Below are 17,882 nucleotides of genomic sequence, written 5' to 3'. Positions count from 1 at the left end.
TCAAATTCAACAGAGCAACTTTCATAGTATCTGTGTACATTCTGCAGGTGCAGGGAAGCTGTTCAGGAGACTGAGCAAGAACGATAGCGTGTCTCTGCCTGATGAGGACGCCTCGCTGCTGCCTGCAGATGTAGCTAACCAGCCTCAACAGCAGCGGCAGAAATCCTTTACTGAACGGAGCTGCAGCTTCAGCGCTGAAACGCGTGCAGGAATGCTCTTGGAGAAAGGCGTGGACCACATGGCCAGCCAAATGGGCGCAGATGCTCGTATCCTGGCCGCTGCGCTCTCTGGAGGTCAAAGCCCACCTGTGAACACCGCGTCCAAAGCACTTTTTACAGACCTGGAGGAAGAGCCGGAAGATGATCCGGGCTTGATGCTTAAGAAGCTGTCGGAGGAAGAGGACCCAGCAGCGCCTGAGGGAATGAAGGGTGATGAAGAGGGGAAGGGCACTGAGGTAAATCTGGAGACACGAGAAAGGAAGTACACTGAAACACAGGAGGATGAGTCCGGAGTGCGAGGAGCGAGCTTGGAGAGGGCAGACGTGCAGGTTGGCGCTGACCCGCTTTCCCGCCTGGCGTCACAGAGTGAAGAGTCGGCCTCCGTCACCAGCCAGGAGCCGCCACGCTCCGTGCCCGCTGTGGTGTCCCGTAACCTTGCTGAGGAGATCGAAATGTACATGAGCCTGAGGAGCCCACTAGGTGCTAAATCCTCCAGCATGGAGCTCCAGCAGTCCCAGGGAGACTCCACCGACGCCCCTCAGCCCAAACAGTCTCTGGAGAGGAGGTGCAGCCTCCCAGTGCCTCAAGTCAAAACTCCGACCAGCTCACCAGGCGACACCCCTAAACGCAGCCCCAACACCATCACCCGCTCCAAGACGTTTGCAGCAAAGACAAAGACAAAGACGCCTGCGAGCACGACAGCAAACCCAGGTCCCAGATCGTCCTCACTGACAGCGCTGGTCAAGTCCTCTCAGGGAGGCTCACTGGGCTCGGTCATTAACTCCATTTCAGGCATCAAAATGGACACCCTCTTGTCAGGACCTAAGATTGATGTGCTTAAATCAAGCATGAAGCAGGCGGCAAACGTGGCCAGCAAAGTGTGGGGGGCAGTGGCCTCAGCTTACTCTTACTCAGATGATGAGGTGAGTGTCGTTAAAGGGTCATTCTAGACCTTTTAAGCAGCTTTCACAACGATGCTAATCAAACCAGATAACATTTTGTTTATTGCTTTTTGGTACCTTTACCTCACAGCACACCTGCTATATGAGTTTGGTGATGCTATATGGACATCAACAGAAAGTAACTGTATTTTTTTGTCTCAGAATTCGATCTCACTTTTCTGTGCAGGATGAACAGGCTCAGGGTGCTGGCGGCTTCCCAGCCCGTCTGGACGAACACGTGCTGTCTGCACATGACTTGGTCGAGAGTCCTGAGAGGAGGGTCATCCCAGAGCTGGTGGCTAACGGTCTAAACCAGAGCTGCACCAGCCTGGGCAGCAGCAGCGGCAGCAGCGACACAGGCCGAGGAACCCACCAGACACGTACGTACTCAACGGGAATATGTGAGGAGCATGGAAGAAAAGAGCCTGATGAAGACGGTTGTGATGTCGACTGTCGTGATTGTTTTTGTCTCCGTCTGCAGATCCAACTTCGGGGCGAACAGGCAGGAGTCCCGACTCTGAGCAAGGCTCCTCCTCTCATCACGCTTCCTCCTCAAGTATCTACCAGAACTGTGCACTGGAGGTCAGACATACTGCACCCGCACAAACACCCTCTTTGTTGCCACCGAGCTCTCAGTGCAAAGATGAAATCCTGACTGGTTGGGCATGTTTCCTCACTGACAGGTGCTGATGTCCAGCTGCTCCCAGTGCCGCTCCTGTGAAGCCCTGGTGTACGACGAGGAGATCATGGCGGGTTGGACAGCGGATGATTCCAACCTGAACACCAACTGTCCCTTCTGTCACACTGCCTTCCTTCCCTTATTGCACATCGAGTTTCATGACTTGCGCACAATCAGCGGGTACGAATCTAAGTACTAAGATTACTTTTTTCTTGTACTGTTTTGTTTTGTTTTGGGTTTTTTTTTTTTTAAAGTGATGTGAAGATAAATTATGGAAATTAGAGAGTAACAAACACATTTTTTTTATTTCAGGAAAATGTAAATAGACCACCTAATTTTTTACTTCCAGGTTTTATATGAATCCCAGTGCTTCAGGAGACAGTATGCACAGCAACAGTACTCAACCAACAGCTAGCAGCTCAGCTGACATCAAGACACCGGACCTGATCTCTTTCCCAGAGGAGGAACCAAGGGAGACTCCAGATAATCGTCCTGGAACACACAAGAGGTGGAACCACAAATTACAGTTGGATTAACCGTGACGGGATGTATTCAAATCTGCTCACGGCTCTTTGCTTGTTGTTCTAGTCTGATTCCAGAGCCCGTACAGTCGGACCCCCTGGGTCTCCTGGAGCACCAGGCGGCGGGGAAGCAGCAGAGATGCAGTGGGACTTCACTGACACGCAGCAACAGTGTTGGAGGACCGCTGCAGAGCCTGGACTACTCCCAGAGACCTGGACACGGTGTCTCCACCACCAGCCTTCCCTGCAGCCTGCAAGAGGTGTCGGTCAGTGCCCTTTGCTTTTCTAAATTAAGCCTGTCACTGAAGATGAGACTTGTACCTGCAATGCAATGAAATTAATTGGTGGACTTGTGTGTGTTTGTCAGGATGGCATGGGAACAAAACGTCCGAATCCCAAGCCCGTGTCTGTGCCATACCTCAGCCCCCTGGTGCTGCGCAAGGAGCTGGAGACCCTGTTGGAGAACGAGGGAGATCGGGTAAAGTACTCGCATAAACACACGATGTCACAGTGCGTGCCTGCCACAGACACAAGATCCTGTAAGTCCAAGCTCGGGCTTTATCTGTCCAGGTGATCTACACCCACAAGTTCCTCAGCCAGCACCCAATCATTTTCTGGAACCTGGTGTGGTATTTCCGCCGCCTGGATCTGCCCACTCACCTCCCGGGTCTCATCCTGACCTCTGAACACTGCAACAATGGAGTACAGGTTAGACACCAAGAATGCTGTCTGTCTTTATTTCTTGTGTCTCTTTCATGATGCCTCTCCATCCTCTTTATTTTTAGTCTTTGAGTTGAGTTCATGTAGACTTGATGGAGCAAACTCAAACTTCCCCCTCATATTTTTACTGACTGTCAGTTTGATGCATATTGTATACAATAACTCACCTCTGGCAAAATCCATCACAGTACAATAACACTGTTGACTGTGTTTCTTGGTTTGTTTGTATATAATATATATAGATATATACTGTACTGTGTATATATGTAAATACATATATATACATACATATATATATATATATATATATGTTGACTGTGTTTCTTGGTTTGTTTGTATATAATATATATAGATATATAATGTACTGTATATACTGTGCATTTTATAATTTATATTTTTTTACTGCTATTTACTGCTATTTTATTGCTTTTCTATTATTCTATTCTATTATTTTATTCTATTATTTCTATTATTATCTTATTGCTCCTGTATGCTGCTGTAGCGAAAAAAATTTCCCCTCGGGGAGTAATAAAGTAAATACCTACCTACCTACCTACCTACCTACCTACCTACCTACCTACCTACCTATTGGCAGTAATATAACAAAGGTTTGTCTTTGCAGCTGCCCGTGACGTCACTGGTCCAGGACAGTAAGCAGGTGTTTGTACAGCTGCTGTGGGACAACATTAACCTGCACCAGGAACATGGAGAACCCCTTTACGCGCTGTGGAGGGCTTTTTGTGAGTGTGGACCCAGACACACATCACAATACACATAAAAAAAATGTTGTGATCAAAGCTTCATTCATATTAACCTGATAATAGAAGTTTGTAGAAAACTACAACTAGAGGGCACCAAAGTCAACAGTATTTAATGCAACATCGTGGCAATCATGCGGATTATCCAAAAGTAAACAAACTTTTTAAACTTGATATGCATTGTTTAAAATATCAGCTAATTTTTGCCAACTATATTTCACAATTTCAAAAAATCTTGTTGTGGACTCTGCAACAAGTTGTTTTCTTGGAACAACATTGCTGACAGAAGAGGTCAGAGCAGAGGCTCATCACTGAAAGAAAGGGTTATTCAACAGAGGTTCTGATGGAGCCGGTGTGTGTTGTGTGTTTCCAGTGGTGAAGAAGGAAACTTTGGCTCCAACCGACCACCAGGAGATCCGAACACTCCTCAACACGATTGTTCGCAACATCCAGACCAACGACGTCTTCGGGCCGATCAACCTTCTGATCCGAGAGATCAAACAGCGACCAGACGGGGTCAAAAGGCAGAGGTCAGCCCCGACCCTCCTGCTCACGCCTTGTTCCTTCAAGCACTTTTACTTCTTTATTATTCAATATATTTCTGCAGTGAATTTGCACATTTACAATGTCAATGAAAGCACGTCTTTTGTCTCATTTACTGTTCTGAATTTCTGTCAGGAGTATCTATAGAGAAATACTGTTTCTTTCATTGGTGGCCTTGGGACGGGAGAACATCGACGTAGGTGAGTGAATGTTTGAAAAGGTAATTGAGGTAATTTGACGACCATTACATTTATTTGAAGTCAGAAGGTCGTCAAAAAGGCTGAAATGAACTCAAACTGTATCATCAAGTCATTTTAATGTTTTTAATTTCATTCTTATTGTCGCTAAAGATAAAGAGTTACCAGGTAAATTCAAAATCAGAAACAGAAGCTGACATTTTTTCTCATTTTTGTGAATCCTCCCACCCTCCCTTGACACCTGCAGAGGCCTTTGACAGGGAGTACCACCAGTCCTACAACAACCTCGGCGCGGAGCAGCTCAAGTCTTTGCACTGCATCGATTGCCCGCCCAGCCCCAGCGTCCAGTGTTGCCTCAAAGCTTTTGGAGCCCCCGTCATCTGAACACTTTCGCCTCCCCGCGGCGGAGATGTAAAATCTGACCGGTCACGTGTGACGGCAGGAGGGAAAGATAAGTGAACTTTTAAAGCCCTCCGATCGCCCAAACATGGTACTTCTTCTTTTACTTCTTCTTCTTCTTCTTCCTCTCATCTTGGAAGATGTACATTGTCTACTTTTTTTTTTTTTTTTTTTTTTTTTACAACCTTCAGATGCTTTTCAGAGGTTGGGACTGTTTTTGTAATCTGCTTGGAAATGGGACTAGTTGACCTTTGTTTGTTGATAGATGGTGTACAGCAAGATTAATCAGTGTACAGAATGCATTGACTGCCCTGATGGTGTACACACACACGTGTGTGTGTGTGTGTGTGTGTGTGTGTGTGTGTGTGTGTGTGTGTGTGTGTGTGTGTGTGTGTGTGTGTGTGTGTGTGTAATCAAGGAGTCAGTTCCCTGTCTTGTAGCCTTTCGCCCACTTTGCTTAAATCTGTGTGAGTAGTTTGAGACAATGTACAGAACCCGACTCTTTGTTTGTGCACTTTCTTAAAGAAAAAAACGAAGAAAAATAACCCGTAACTCGAGTCCAACCTGTCTTTTTGTTCATATTTTTAACTTGGGGGGGGGGGGGGAATCTGTCACCGGGGTTGACTCTTTTTATTATTTTTTGGGTCAAGCAACATGTCTCGATGAATTGACTGTGTGTGTGATCCAAGTCTTAATGAATGTTGTCGTGTTTTGAGTGTAAATGTACCCGCTCACATTTGGGGGCTCTCCGTGTAGATATGAACTCGTCAGTTACACGTGTAAACGGGAGAAGACTGAGGCCACGGACAATCACTAATTATCAATCACTAAAAATGGATTCATAACATTCCAGATGCCTTCCAATCACAGCGGGTCTTACAGAGGTGTTGATCTCTGCAACAGTGAAACCGGCTATTTGGAGGCAGAGATCATGAAAAGAAAAAAAAAAAAAAAAAAAAAAAAAAGGTGTGCCACACTACTGATTCTGACACATTAAAACAAGACATGTTCTCTTGCATGAAAGACAAACAGCAGCTTGGTGCAGAGCCTCTCTGATGCAGTCCAACTTGTGTTTTTTTAATATCTGCATTTTTTTTTTTTAACAGGAACATACTGTACTTGTTCAGCTAACATGCCTTATTGTTAAGATAAATTAGAACTGTAACTCCCATGTATTTGGGCTATTCCTTACTCTAGCATAGTATGAACCATTATGGTGTTTTAAAGTGGATATATTACTTGCCGACAGGATGGCTTTTTATGGTTTACATCGTAGCTTTGAATAGTAGTGCCAGCTGCTAGAGCTTTACAGCGCAAAGGGCTTCTTCAGTACAGCTGGTACTGTGTCACGAACGAGAGACTTTGACATGACAGTCCAGTGAATGCTGAAACAGACCGGAAAACAACAAAGCGCTGTGATGAAATGCTGGCAGATGGGTATAGATTGAACTATTTGTAGTCTTGGGAGAGCGATGCCCACTTGTACAGATGAGATAATGTAAAATATTTTGTTTGCACTGCAATAGATTGAAACCTGACCTTAACTGAGGGTGAGGAGAAGATGAAACCACATCAGAATATTAACACATACTTGTCGTTCCTCCAAAACATAAAGAAATTCTCAATTATTTATTTTTGTATCATTGACATTCGGATTGCAGATAGTGTGCTAACTTAGAATTTGTATGACTAACAACACCACGTCTCCCTTTTAATCTGTTTTAAGGGATTCCACCCTGTACTGACTTTGTAAATTTGATCTCCTTACGTCAGAGGATGTACAGAAAATACTTTTTTTTTTTCTTTTTTCTTTTTTAAGAAAATGGTAGATTAACTGATCTCTTACCGTCCTGTGGAAAGGAAATGAATGTCTACATTTAAGTGCGCTGCAATAAATTGGTTTGTGAACTGATTGAAAACAAAGTGCGTCCATTTTTTGTCAATGCATCGATTTAAGAAATTGTGTTTTCATTGTCAGGTATGAAAATCTGTCTTGTCACGTGCATATTTGAATTTCCTCAGTTCTATTCTCAGATATTATGTTGCTGCAAACGTCTTAATTGTGCTGGTCAACACCAAATCACTTTCCAAGTAAAATCTCCTACACTCCTCTCCTGTTTCCTGTCATCCCCTCATCTTACTCAGCATGTCAACTGAAGGTTTATCACAAGATGTTGCAGATGCTAGAGACAGTCCTGAATGAATATGAAAGACAAAAATACACATCCCATCTTTATACTGAGTAGATACAAAGTGAAGGACTTTATTTCATATATATGTAAAATTGTATCGGCACGGTTTAATAGGCCTATATTTAGCCTGAGTAGTGTGACAGTGTGGCCTTTTGTTTGGGACAGATGTCAACCTGTTTAACAGTGTTTAATTAATTTTAGACTAAATGTGACTGATTTATACATTTACTTTAAAAAAAAAAAAAAATTCGAATCTAAAGGCTGACCAGGGCGTGAATATCCTAACGACTGATTAAACCGGTCACAGGTGCGCACAGAGACGCACGGGCTTAACTCTAAACTGCTGTGATTGGTTGTTTTAGTGACATAACGATCAATCACAGGCAGAGCTGTCCTGCAGCTGATCCAATCCAGCACGAGCCGGTGAATATTTCTAGAGCTGAGCTGAGGGAACTTCAACATGACTGGTGGTGAAAACAAGATGCCGGTAAGACGGACCAGAAACGCAGAACATGCCCAGAACAGAGAAGAGCTGAGCCGGGATATGCGACGGCGGAGGCTGGACCTTTTCATCCAGCAGTTTGAGAAAGAAGGTGTGGTAGTTGGTAGTGGCTGAAATGTAAAGTTTCACACCTTCCTCGCCATTGTTTTGAAAAGGTCCGAACATTTCCCTCCAGCTCAGGAGCGCATGAACGAGTTGGAGGCCAAAGTGGAGAACATGTTGGCCACCGTGGACAAAGTCTTCAAAGTGGAACTGATGAAGATGCCTCCCGCGCTTCAAAACACACTCGTGGGTGATTTAATTAGTGGTGAGTCCTCCTTATTCACACGTTTAGATTACAACTACCTGGTCTAAAAATGTCTGACACGTCACTCGTCTTTCTTTTTTCCGTGGAAGCTGAGGAGCTCTCAGCCAGTGAGGTATCAATTGTCATAAACGTGAGTTGAAGGCAGTAGGTTATGTTGCATCTTTGTCCATCTTGGAGTACGTTTTCTAAATTTAATAACATGGGAAATTAACCACTTTTGCAGAATGAGTCCCATGAGATGCCCCAAACAAGGGTTCCCAGCAAAAAAGGTGAAATTCCTATTTTAAAAAAAATAAAAAGTGGAGTTTATCTTGACCATGATCAGTTGACAATTTTTCACAATATCAAATATATCTTGTTGAATCATTTGAGCTTTTGTTTGGGAAGGAAAATCAATTGGTTGTACACCAGTCCAATCCAGTCCAGCCCAAAGGCCCTTATCCAAAACGTTGAAGGTAGGTGAGGTTTACACAAAGAGGATGCTTTCTAAACTTCCAGTGCCAAAAAAAAGGCTTTCCAGTGTGCCGTAAGATTCACAGTGTAGGATTGGGGATATAATGTATGCAGAACAGCATTTCTCATGGTGTCTTTTTTTTTTTTTTTTTTTTTTTTTTAGGCAGGAAAAGGGAGGAAAACAACCAGGACATTAGCTGAAAGTAACAGCACTGAGAATCTCGGGTAACATTTGAATTTGAAGGAAAGCGTTGTGTATTATATTGAGTGTGCTGAGCATCGTGCCGGCCTTGACTGGCACTTGTCTGTTGATTTCTACAGGGGCTCTTCTGTCACTGCCAAAAGAACTCAAAGCTGCCTGGGTCGCAAGCCCAATGACCAGACCCGCCCTAAACTCAGGTCTGTTACTGCCTTCAGTGGAGCAGAACATGGACAGAAGTTGCGCAGAGCAGTTGAATGTCACTTCTTTTTTTTTGTAATGCGTTGAATTTTGAGGTTTAGCCCTTGCAGCTATTTTTTTTTTTTACGCCTGACTTCGTACAGGTATTTGTGACCTCCAACTAAAATGCACTGATGCGAGTCTTTTGTCGTCCCAGGTCTGTCGTCTCTTCCGGTGATCTGCGCTGTTCGGTTGTGGGATCTGCTGCACACATCACCGTAACCACAGCAGAGGGGCAGGTACTTCATGTTTTTATCCTTGTTACTTGGTAACTGTCTTGAGGAAGAGTTGTAATCAATTTCTTTAAAGCCAGGAGGGGCGTTGTCCTTCATTTGGAGGACCTGAATCCAGGCTCCTTGTTGGAAGGAACAGCCTCTCAAAACATCTGAATAAACACGTGTTGGATCCCTTCATGACCCGACTCGGTTTGCCCTCAGTTTATAATAAACGGACGTATTTTACAAGTCAGGTGGTTCTCTTCCTTTCTAGGCGGTAAGTTTTTCTGAAGAGACCAAGGATGAAATTAACTGGGACTTGCTGGACGACGTGGCACGGTGCCAGATTCAGAAGCTGAAGGTAATAGAAAGTTCATCTTTAACTTTTGTTAACAAAACAGTCCAGAAAAAAACTTTTTGGAAATGCATGGTTAAACATTTGAAACTATAAAACCGAGAGTCCTTCTTGTAAACTGTATTTTGGATTTTCAGAAGCTCATGGAGTATCTGTCACAGCGCATGTGTAAAGATGCCTGAACATTCCCTGTGAGCAGGATGTTTGTCTGGATTTTTTTTTTTTCTCGTGTTTCTTAATTCTAATCGTTTCTTTCTTTGTGTGGGCAAAATAAAAATAAAGCTTGTTTATATTATACTTCATGAAAGTATAAACAAATTATTTGTACAACAGTCTGCAAAATGTCTGGTCATTAAGGCCCAAGATTATATTTGCTTAATCTTTTCTTAATTTTTGAAAGCAAGTTGATCTTCACATTTCTAAAGTAGCCAACAAATGAGAGGCCTTTTACTTGATAATTAAAATGATGAGTTAATTTCCTTTGGAGTTTTAGTTCAAAAAGCGCAGGCAGGTCAGAGTATCTTGCTAGATATTACTTCTGTCACGTTCATCCTGCTGAAGACTTCACTAGTCCCCTAATTTAATATTAGTGACCACTTTGAATCGTTTGAGATTCTTGCGAAGCAATTTTCTTCTCTTCCTGTAGAGGGGGAAAAAAAAATGACTCGGGAGCGCAAATAAGTGACCTACGTAAACTTTATGTAGCAATTATCACACAATTAAGTTTTGCCACCTTGGCTGGTAAATAGCTTCATCATAAAACATTACACAGAATTGAGCAATCTCACATTTTTCGAGATGTGATTCAAACGACAATAAAATTGAATTCTGTCTGACATATCTATACTTCGAGTTCTGCATCCTAATACATTCAACATTTATTAAAAGTCTAATCTTTGTTTACAAAGCTGTCACATTGCCACACGATATATTGCCCTCGGAACATAAGGCTGTGATGGATCAATGCTGCTGCTGCGAGTTTAGTAACTCCATCTCCACTTCCAAGTGTGGAGGAGTGGAAGGAGATCTGGAGGGCGCAGATTGTGGGCTTCTGGCAGCAGAGGCCGCTGTGTCCGGGTTCTCGGCAGGTATCTGGGGGTAGAAGGGACCCACCAGCCAGTTGAGCGGTGTGTTGTTGACCAGGTAATCCATGACGTTGTCCAGGGAGTTTTTCATTTTGCCCAGCTGCGCTCTGCTGCTGGTCAACACGCTGTCTGGCAGGTCTCTCATCACCTTAGCTTTGCTGAAACTGGTGTAGACCTGCGTGGCAGCGTGCCTGAGGGAGAGCACCTCCTTCTGGATGTGGTTGGGGAGACCCTGCAGGCTGGAGACCAGGACCAGGCAGGTGGTCTGGAGCTGCTGGGTGAGTGAATGCGTCAGGGCCAAAGTCCGAGACTCGATGACCTGAGTGGAGGATGAACAGATTTAAATAAATTGATTTCTTTACAGCCTTTATTTCAAAGGAATAAATGTGGTGTAATTCACATATACAACTGAATGTGTGATGCTTTCATCTTCCCCCGAGACACTGACTGTTATTCTTTTGTATATCTGTGTTGTTTACCTCTGCCTCGTCGCTGGTCTCCTGATTTGAACCACTGGATGTCCGTCCCACCAAGGAGCTCAGCTTGTTATTTACCAATTTGTTGGCGCCGTTAATATTCTTTCTGCCATATTCAATCTGGAAAAACAAACACTGAAAATGTTAATTTTCAGTCCCCAGACATTAAAAGCAGTTGTGTTTTTAGTAGTTAAAAGTTTAAAAGTCAATTTCAATATACTATTAGATTAAAAAGTCCACCCACCAGGTCAACAGTGGAGTTGAGCTCCGAGATGAATTGAATGCTGCGTTGCTTGCCATCTCCTATTTTGGCCACGGCTCTGGTGTACGCTCTCTTTCGGAGCTTAGTGGAGAGAGAACCCAGGCGGACATAGTAGCTTGGCTCCCTCTGGCCAAAGCCTTTCACGGTTTTTGCCTCCAGCTCTGTCACAAGGCAGGGAAACATGAAATGCTTCATTAGAAATGAGGTAAAACAACCTGATTGCTATAAATCCAGTTCATGTAAATTAACTGATTTTAATGGGTTGAAGTGTAGAAAAGCATGCCAAAGAGAGTTATAACGTGCAAACTGAAGAATGTAGTTTATTCACAAGTCAATCTCTGAGAACAGATCATTTTACATTAACAGTGTACAGGACTGTTTGTTGTAAGCGTCAGCACATCAATCTAAACAACTCCTCTAATGACTGTGAAAAACAGGCTTCTAATGCAAAATGATCTGCATAATCCGATAAATCCTGTTTTCTTGGAAACTGGACCAAATCCATGCAAACTGCAGCTGCCTCTTCATAAGTCACACTTGATACAGCTTGTTATAGACTAACAAACTTAAGCTCATGAGACTTTACTTTATTTCACTCATGGAAACATTATTTGCTGTAAAAGCAGCAAACAACTGTGTTTTTAAGTCTTTATATATAATTTTTTTTAATATATCTATATATGTGTATATATATATAATTTGTGTGTATATATATAATTTATATAATATATATAATTTATATATATAAATGTAATTTTATATATAAATGTAATTTTATATATATATATATATGTATATATATATATATATATATATATATATATAGAGAGAGAGAGAGAGAGAGAGAAAGAAAGACTGCCTCTCTACCTGGGATAAGAAAGAAAATCTGCATTTCTCTGATAAAAATGTTTGAGTTTCATTTCAGAATCAATCAATAACCTTAAAGAACTTTGTCCTTTTACATACCAAACAAAAAAAACTATAGAGGGAGCGTTTCTTTAGGTTTTTTTGTTCTGACCCCACTCACCCAGTTCGTCCTCCGTCAGAGGCAAATACTGCTCCACTAAGCTTTCAGATGAACTGAGGGCCGTGTCCACTCCACTGCTGACCATCCGTCCCACTCTGCTCTCCAGCACCGTGCTCACTCTCCCACTGACAGCAGCCTTGGTCCTGTCCATCCCATCCTGCACTGCGTCCAGAGTCTTTTCCACAACGCTGCTCAGAGTATCAGAGACTGTGCCCTTGGCATCGAACATTGTGCCCGTTACGACATGTCTAGCTGTGGTTACTGCATCCATGGCACTGGAAACAAACTGGACAGAGACAGATACATTTTTAGTAGTTGAAGGTCGCTAAAGACTGGGCAAAGGTCGTGACTAACTCCTCAGGAGACAAGTTCCCAGCAGCGTTGTGCAATTGAGCTCGGTTATAAAACCACTGTGTACCTGCTCAGGGGGCTGGTGAAGAATTGGCAAGGTCTTCTCAATCTTGTCTAAACCTTTACAGGCCAGGTCATTGGCAATGACAACTGTGGGCAAAAAAAAAAAAAAAAAAAAAGTAAATGAGGGCACTGAAACAAAGATGCCAGTAAATAAACTGACTCCATAAATATTCGGGAGGATAGTCTGTAAATGTTCTTCTAAATAAAATATTTACACATCTAAGCTTTATTAGTGGTTTTATGTTTAGTTTCTGGGAGATTATACAAACTCTGTGAAAGATCAAGCCGAGTCAGAGCCAGCAGCCTGACCTGAACTTCCCCTTTTTTTTTTTTTTTTTTTTTAAAACTCTGCCTACTGTGACTCAGCCTTCCAGTTTCAGTATCCCTGCATTTTTATTTTTGACACCCTATAAATGTCTTACGCTCCATCTACAACCGGATTAAATAAAAGTGAGCTGAAACGGACTGAATTTAAAAGTTCTTACTCTGAGGCTCCAGCTTGTAAATGATGGGTGAAGCCGTGGTGAAGGCCACGGAGGTGATGGTGCGGACTCCTTGCTCCGCCGCCTCGCACACGGTCCTGATATAAGGGTGGTTGTCCTTGGTGGTGGAGTACACACTGGACACCAAGCCGTAGGTGGAGCTCACCAGAGGAAGGCTGCTCACCCGCTCCACCACACTCTGGAAGGAAATGCGCACAAAAACATGTAAAAAAAAAAAAAAAAAAAAAAGGTCCAGAGTGGATTTAAAGAGCCATCCTGAAATAGATTACAATATTAAGGAATTGTTTATTTATTTATTAAAAAAAAAAAAAAAAAAAAAATAAATTAGTGTTACAAACCAGCACTGCGTTCAGAAACGAAACTTCACTGTCTTCCACATTAGTTGTGGCAGCATTACAGTCAACATGTCACTTACAGTATCTTGCCGTCTATTGATTTAACTCACCTGATTTGGAATATATTCAACGGCCTCCATTTCTGATGAAACGTTTCTGTTCCAAGAAAACAATAAATAAATAAATCGACTTTTACTTAAGAAACAAACAAAATCTCTGAAGAAGACAGATAAGGGAGGCGTTACATCCGTCACACAGCAGTCCATCTTTTAAAGCGACAAAGATCATAAAAACGTAATAGAAATAAGTGAATACTTACCCGAGAGTTGTGTCACAAAACCCAAACTGTCAACGAGCTGAATGAAACGTGGGCGACAGCAGCTGTATTTATGTGCTGTAGTTATCGCGAGATGGAGCGCAGCACGTCGACGTAATAGCGACAGGAGCGTTTCTAGGGCAAAGGTAAAGGGTAAAAGTTGTCCGGGGAAATTCCAGTGAAATCCAGCTTTCACGTGGACAGCATATTTCAACAGGCTGCTTTCATATAATTTCATAAGCCAGTGAAATTTCTTCTGGTCAAAACACGATGATTAAAATTTTCATTAAATAAAAAAAAAAAAAACAGTACTACATTGACTGTAGCTCATGAGTTGTGAGTGGATGGGTGCACGTAGCTTCCTGGGGCAGTCTCACCCCCCCATTCGTTCTCATGCTTTGTGGTGCAATATAAAATGCACTAATAACAATCTAGTGACATCATGACTATATATTGCTTAGAACCCAACCAGTGCTCCCGTCTTGACCTCAAGGTCTGATGATGTGTCAGTTTGTTTGAGGCAATTTGATTAAATTCAAGCAGTTATGGGCATATGCACCTTTTTTAACATATCAAACTGAAATAGTAAAAGTGGTGACGCCCCCCCCACCCCTAGATAATGCAAGACAAGCCTAAAAGGTTCAGTGTATTCAGATGGATCAATTGGCAAAAATGGAATACAATCAATTGTTTTCATCAGTGTTAAATCACCTGAAACTAAGAATCCTTGTGCTTTTATTCCCTTAGAATGAGCACTTGATATCAACAATGGGAAGGAGTCCTCTTCACAGAGCCTGCCATCCTACTGTAGCCTGGTAAGCTGTCCCAGCCTGTTTGGTGGTACAGTGCTTCATTACAGCACCAAAAACGATGTCATTTGTAGTTGTATGGTTTACCTGCAGGTTTTTATCCAATGAATGTTAAGATGAGCATAATGTTGAACACAAAATGTCTTTCCAGTTCATTTGAATTCAACATCAACGACTATTCGCTGACAGTGGAGAGAAGTCAGTATGGCTGTATATTTGCTTTCATGCCCCTTATGAGAAACATGGGCCATGTCTTAAAAATTAATAAGCTATTTGACCTGGGTAAAACCTCTCTTAATTAATTTCTGATTATTTTAATAATGGCTTGAGGAGTGCCATATGTCAGAGGTTTACCAGCAGACAAACAGGTCTGAGTCTGCCAGTAGCTCATCAGGGCCAGATGTGTGGCTCTGGATCTAATCTGAGAGCTTTTCAGTGTTTTTTCTGTGCGTTTGTGCTTGTTTCCATTTTTGCATGTGTTATTAAAAAGTAAATTAAGTGTTAATGCTGTTCCTTTGGATACTGCACATTTGGAGGCCAGATGAAGAAACATGGGCTTAGTTATGAATCTCCAGTTGGCTAACATATTGGGGTCCTGGATTCTGTAGATGAACCCTTTAGGGCCAGTTTATCAGCCTTTATGTAAGTCAAATAGATCCAATATGAAAAAGTTGACTACAGTAAACCACAGACGTGAAGACTCTGACTCGACGATTTACGGAGGAGCTTTTAATTTGAAATACTGTAAAAGTGATAGACATTACAAACACACCCTCACATACACTCTGATGCCACGTTATACTGGACTGGACTGTATTGTGTCAGACCATTTTTTATTACACGTCATATCATGACTCATCAAGATGACACGATTCACTCTGTAATCATTTTATTGGGTTTTCAGAGGTGAAACATTTGGCTTCTAATTTTTATATATGCGTAATTATACCATGTAATATTGATGGGGGCATAGATGGAAAAGGTTCAGAGGAGTGCACTTCAGATACAAGTGTTTAAAATCACCAATTTCAGTGAAGACATGTATTAAATGTGTTATGATATAACTGTAACTGGCATCAGAACACTATTTGGGGTCATTTTAAGTTTATTATATATTTAAAAAAAAACATTCAAGAAAAAAAAAATCTGGCCAAGTGCACGTTAGGATTACGAACTAATTAATGTACAAGTTCATATATTGATTTTGAGAAGATTTGACCATAACAAGCCTATCAAAGAAACAACTAGCCAACAATGAGCCATATGAAAAATGTTGTATTTTTCAAACTGACAGAATAAATAGAAATAGGAAATACATATAATACATTTAAAGTCCTCCTTCACTCAAAAATATGTTTTGGTCAAAGTCTAGTTGGTAAGTGTGTCAATCTATTTGCAGTTCTACAATTCAAACTGACCTGATCTGTGCCACTATGGTTCACTGTGCTAACTTGACCTGTTTAAAATCACCTCACAATCTTGCTGCATAAAAGATAAGGGGGAAAGTTCAAGCTCCAAGTCCCGTTTCCTGTTCTCTGGAAAAATAATTTCACCATAGAAGATCTGCATGTTAAAAGTAATTCTTCCCATGTCTGTCACTTGTGAATGATAATGCTAAAATAATGGCTGCACCTCCCTTTGAATAATAACAGAGACGGAAAGCTTTGACTGTGTGACTGAAAGTCTTTAAATCTACTCTTTGTTGTATTCTAATAGTAGCTTTCTTCTCATTCTCCACAGATAAGATCATTAGGAAATGCAACTGAGTGATTCCTATGAAGTAACTGAAAGTATAACTAATGCCGCAGTTTAAATTAAAGCTATGGAATACAAAAATGCATGTTTTGACTGTATGATGTGATGACCAAATCCCTCGTCATTTACTCTGGTTTATTTCTCATGCACATCTTTAAAGTACTTACACATTTAGTCCAGCAGATGGAACCAATGTAAACAAAGTTGCCGCTTATCCGAAGCAGTGGTTTCCCTTCCTTGCTCATTTGCTACCTTTTATAAAAGAGAGTCAGTTTCCCGTTGATCGTACTCAGTTTAGTTACATATATTGTACCCGATGCTGTAAAAAAGAAAAACACAGTGCAAAAAAAAAAAACTAAAGTGGGGGAGTACAACAGTGAGAAAGTGGTTACAGCTCTGGTACACTGCTATGGAAATAAAGTATTGACCAACAGGTAATTATCAGGATATAGAAAAAAAAAAATAGAGATAACAATTAGTTAAATTCTGTTTTGTGAGACAAGTAGAATAGCGTTAGATAAATGTATAACGCTTCTAATTTGAAATATCTTACGCTCAATGGACATTACCACAGCTCCAGAGGACAGTCGCTGTCATGATCGGAGTCACATCTACATCTTCTCTCTTTCTGCAGACAGTTGAGATGAAAGGAAAGATCAGCCATGGAAGCTCTGCTCTGCCCACCTGTTTCCCGAGGGGTCCGCTGGTGTGCAGCTGGCAGTGAGGGTACAGAGATCCTCACACGGGATCCGTCTATTGTGCCCTCTGAGACAGGTAAGGCTGTGGGCAGCGTGCCAAGGCTCCCGGCTGGGTAACGGATACCTGTGGGCTACTGGGAAAGTGTCACACCTCTGGATCACACACAGTCAGAGGCGCTGCGCAAAGAAAGAGCTCAGACAGGAGGAGAAAAGGAGTGGGAGAGTGGCTGTCCTTTCATGCTCTGTAGATCACCAGGAAAAGAGGCAAGAGATGTGGCTTTAAAGTAGAGAAGAAAGAAAGTGACATGTCTTTGGAGCAGTGGTATGCTTTAGTTCACTATACACTCAGACAGACAGCCAGACAGTGAGCCTATATAGCCTGGCACCAACCAGTGGGTGGCTGCAGCTGTCCGTTAGACTGTGGAGGCAATAAATACAGCTCATACATGTTTGAAACTTAACATTTTAAATGGATGAGAGTTACCCAGACTATCTTTAAGAGTCCTACAAATGTTATATAGAAGTTACTAAACTAAAGTGACATCTCTTATATATGGAATAACAGAATTAAAGGCAAATTACTGAGTTTTTCCAACCTGACCCTTGCTCATATAGTAACTGGGTTTATTATGACTGCGGGTCACCCAGGTCGTGGTAAATCTAAGTCTCTTTAATAATGTGTACAGAGGCGAAATGTCCACAACTAAAGAAGTCGAGTTGCCTCTGGATACAACTTAGATTGTGATTGTGGGTTATGTTAATT

General features: G+C 42.0%; 3 protein-coding genes across 8 annotated transcripts in view; 2 read left to right on the top strand and 1 right to left on the bottom strand.

The window, feature by feature from the left end:
• The window catches only part of dennd4c (DENN/MADD domain containing 4C), a 35,951-nt gene extending 29,052 nt beyond the window's left edge, over window positions 1-6,899 (top strand). For 5 of the 6 annotated variants that reach the window (XM_069705185.1, XM_069705181.1, XM_069705183.1 and 2 more), the window contains 12 exons: window positions 48-1,141; window positions 1,347-1,539; window positions 1,641-1,741; window positions 1,843-2,018; window positions 2,188-2,346; window positions 2,427-2,625; window positions 2,727-2,837; window positions 2,930-3,067; window positions 3,702-3,819; window positions 4,211-4,367; window positions 4,516-4,580; window positions 4,825-6,899. In XM_069705185.1, coding sequence (XP_069561286.1) covers window positions 48-1,141; window positions 1,347-1,539; window positions 1,641-1,741; window positions 1,843-2,018; window positions 2,188-2,346; window positions 2,427-2,625; window positions 2,727-2,837; window positions 2,930-3,067; window positions 3,702-3,819; window positions 4,211-4,367; window positions 4,516-4,580; window positions 4,825-4,961 — 2,648 coding nt within the window. In that variant the 3' untranslated portion in view covers window positions 4,962-6,899. Of the gene's footprint in view, window positions 1-47; window positions 1,142-1,346; window positions 1,540-1,640; window positions 1,742-1,842; window positions 2,019-2,187; window positions 2,347-2,426; window positions 2,626-2,726; window positions 3,068-3,701; window positions 3,820-4,210; window positions 4,368-4,515; window positions 4,581-4,824 lie in introns of those variants that run through there. The other variant, XM_069705186.1, reaches the window with a different exon arrangement.
• A 750-nt stretch (window positions 6,900-7,649) lies between these two features.
• Window positions 7,650-9,621, top strand: cdca9 (cell division cycle associated 9). The gene is made up of 5 exons (XM_069705072.1): window positions 7,650-7,761; window positions 7,846-7,958; window positions 8,995-9,108; window positions 9,359-9,445; window positions 9,577-9,621. Exons 1-5 carry the CDS (start codon window positions 7,650-7,652, stop codon window positions 9,619-9,621), a joined length of 471 nt encoding a protein of 156 aa, XP_069561173.1.
• Window positions 9,622-10,117: 496 nt separating this feature from the next.
• Window positions 10,118-13,780, bottom strand: plin2 (perilipin 2). Its single transcript, XM_069705173.1, has 7 exons — window positions 13,652-13,780; window positions 13,189-13,384; window positions 12,708-12,790; window positions 12,290-12,575; window positions 11,245-11,423; window positions 11,004-11,120; window positions 10,118-10,843 (listed from the first exon to the last, which is right to left on the bottom strand). Exons 1-7 carry the CDS (start codon window positions 13,679-13,681, stop codon window positions 10,400-10,402), a joined length of 1,335 nt encoding a protein of 444 aa, XP_069561274.1. The 5' UTR covers window positions 13,682-13,780; the 3' UTR covers window positions 10,118-10,399.
• Window positions 13,781-17,882: the final 4,102 nt, after the last annotated feature.

The sequence above is a fragment of the Brachyistius frenatus genome, unplaced genomic scaffold, assembly GCF_029030835.1.
Source record: "Brachyistius frenatus isolate BFR_SWC_R1_liver_20210118 unplaced genomic scaffold, ASM2903083v1 Contig_54, whole genome shotgun sequence".
NCBI lineage: Eukaryota > Metazoa > Chordata > Actinopteri > Embiotocidae > Brachyistius > Brachyistius frenatus.
This window is presented reverse-complemented; position numbering and strand designations above follow the sequence as displayed.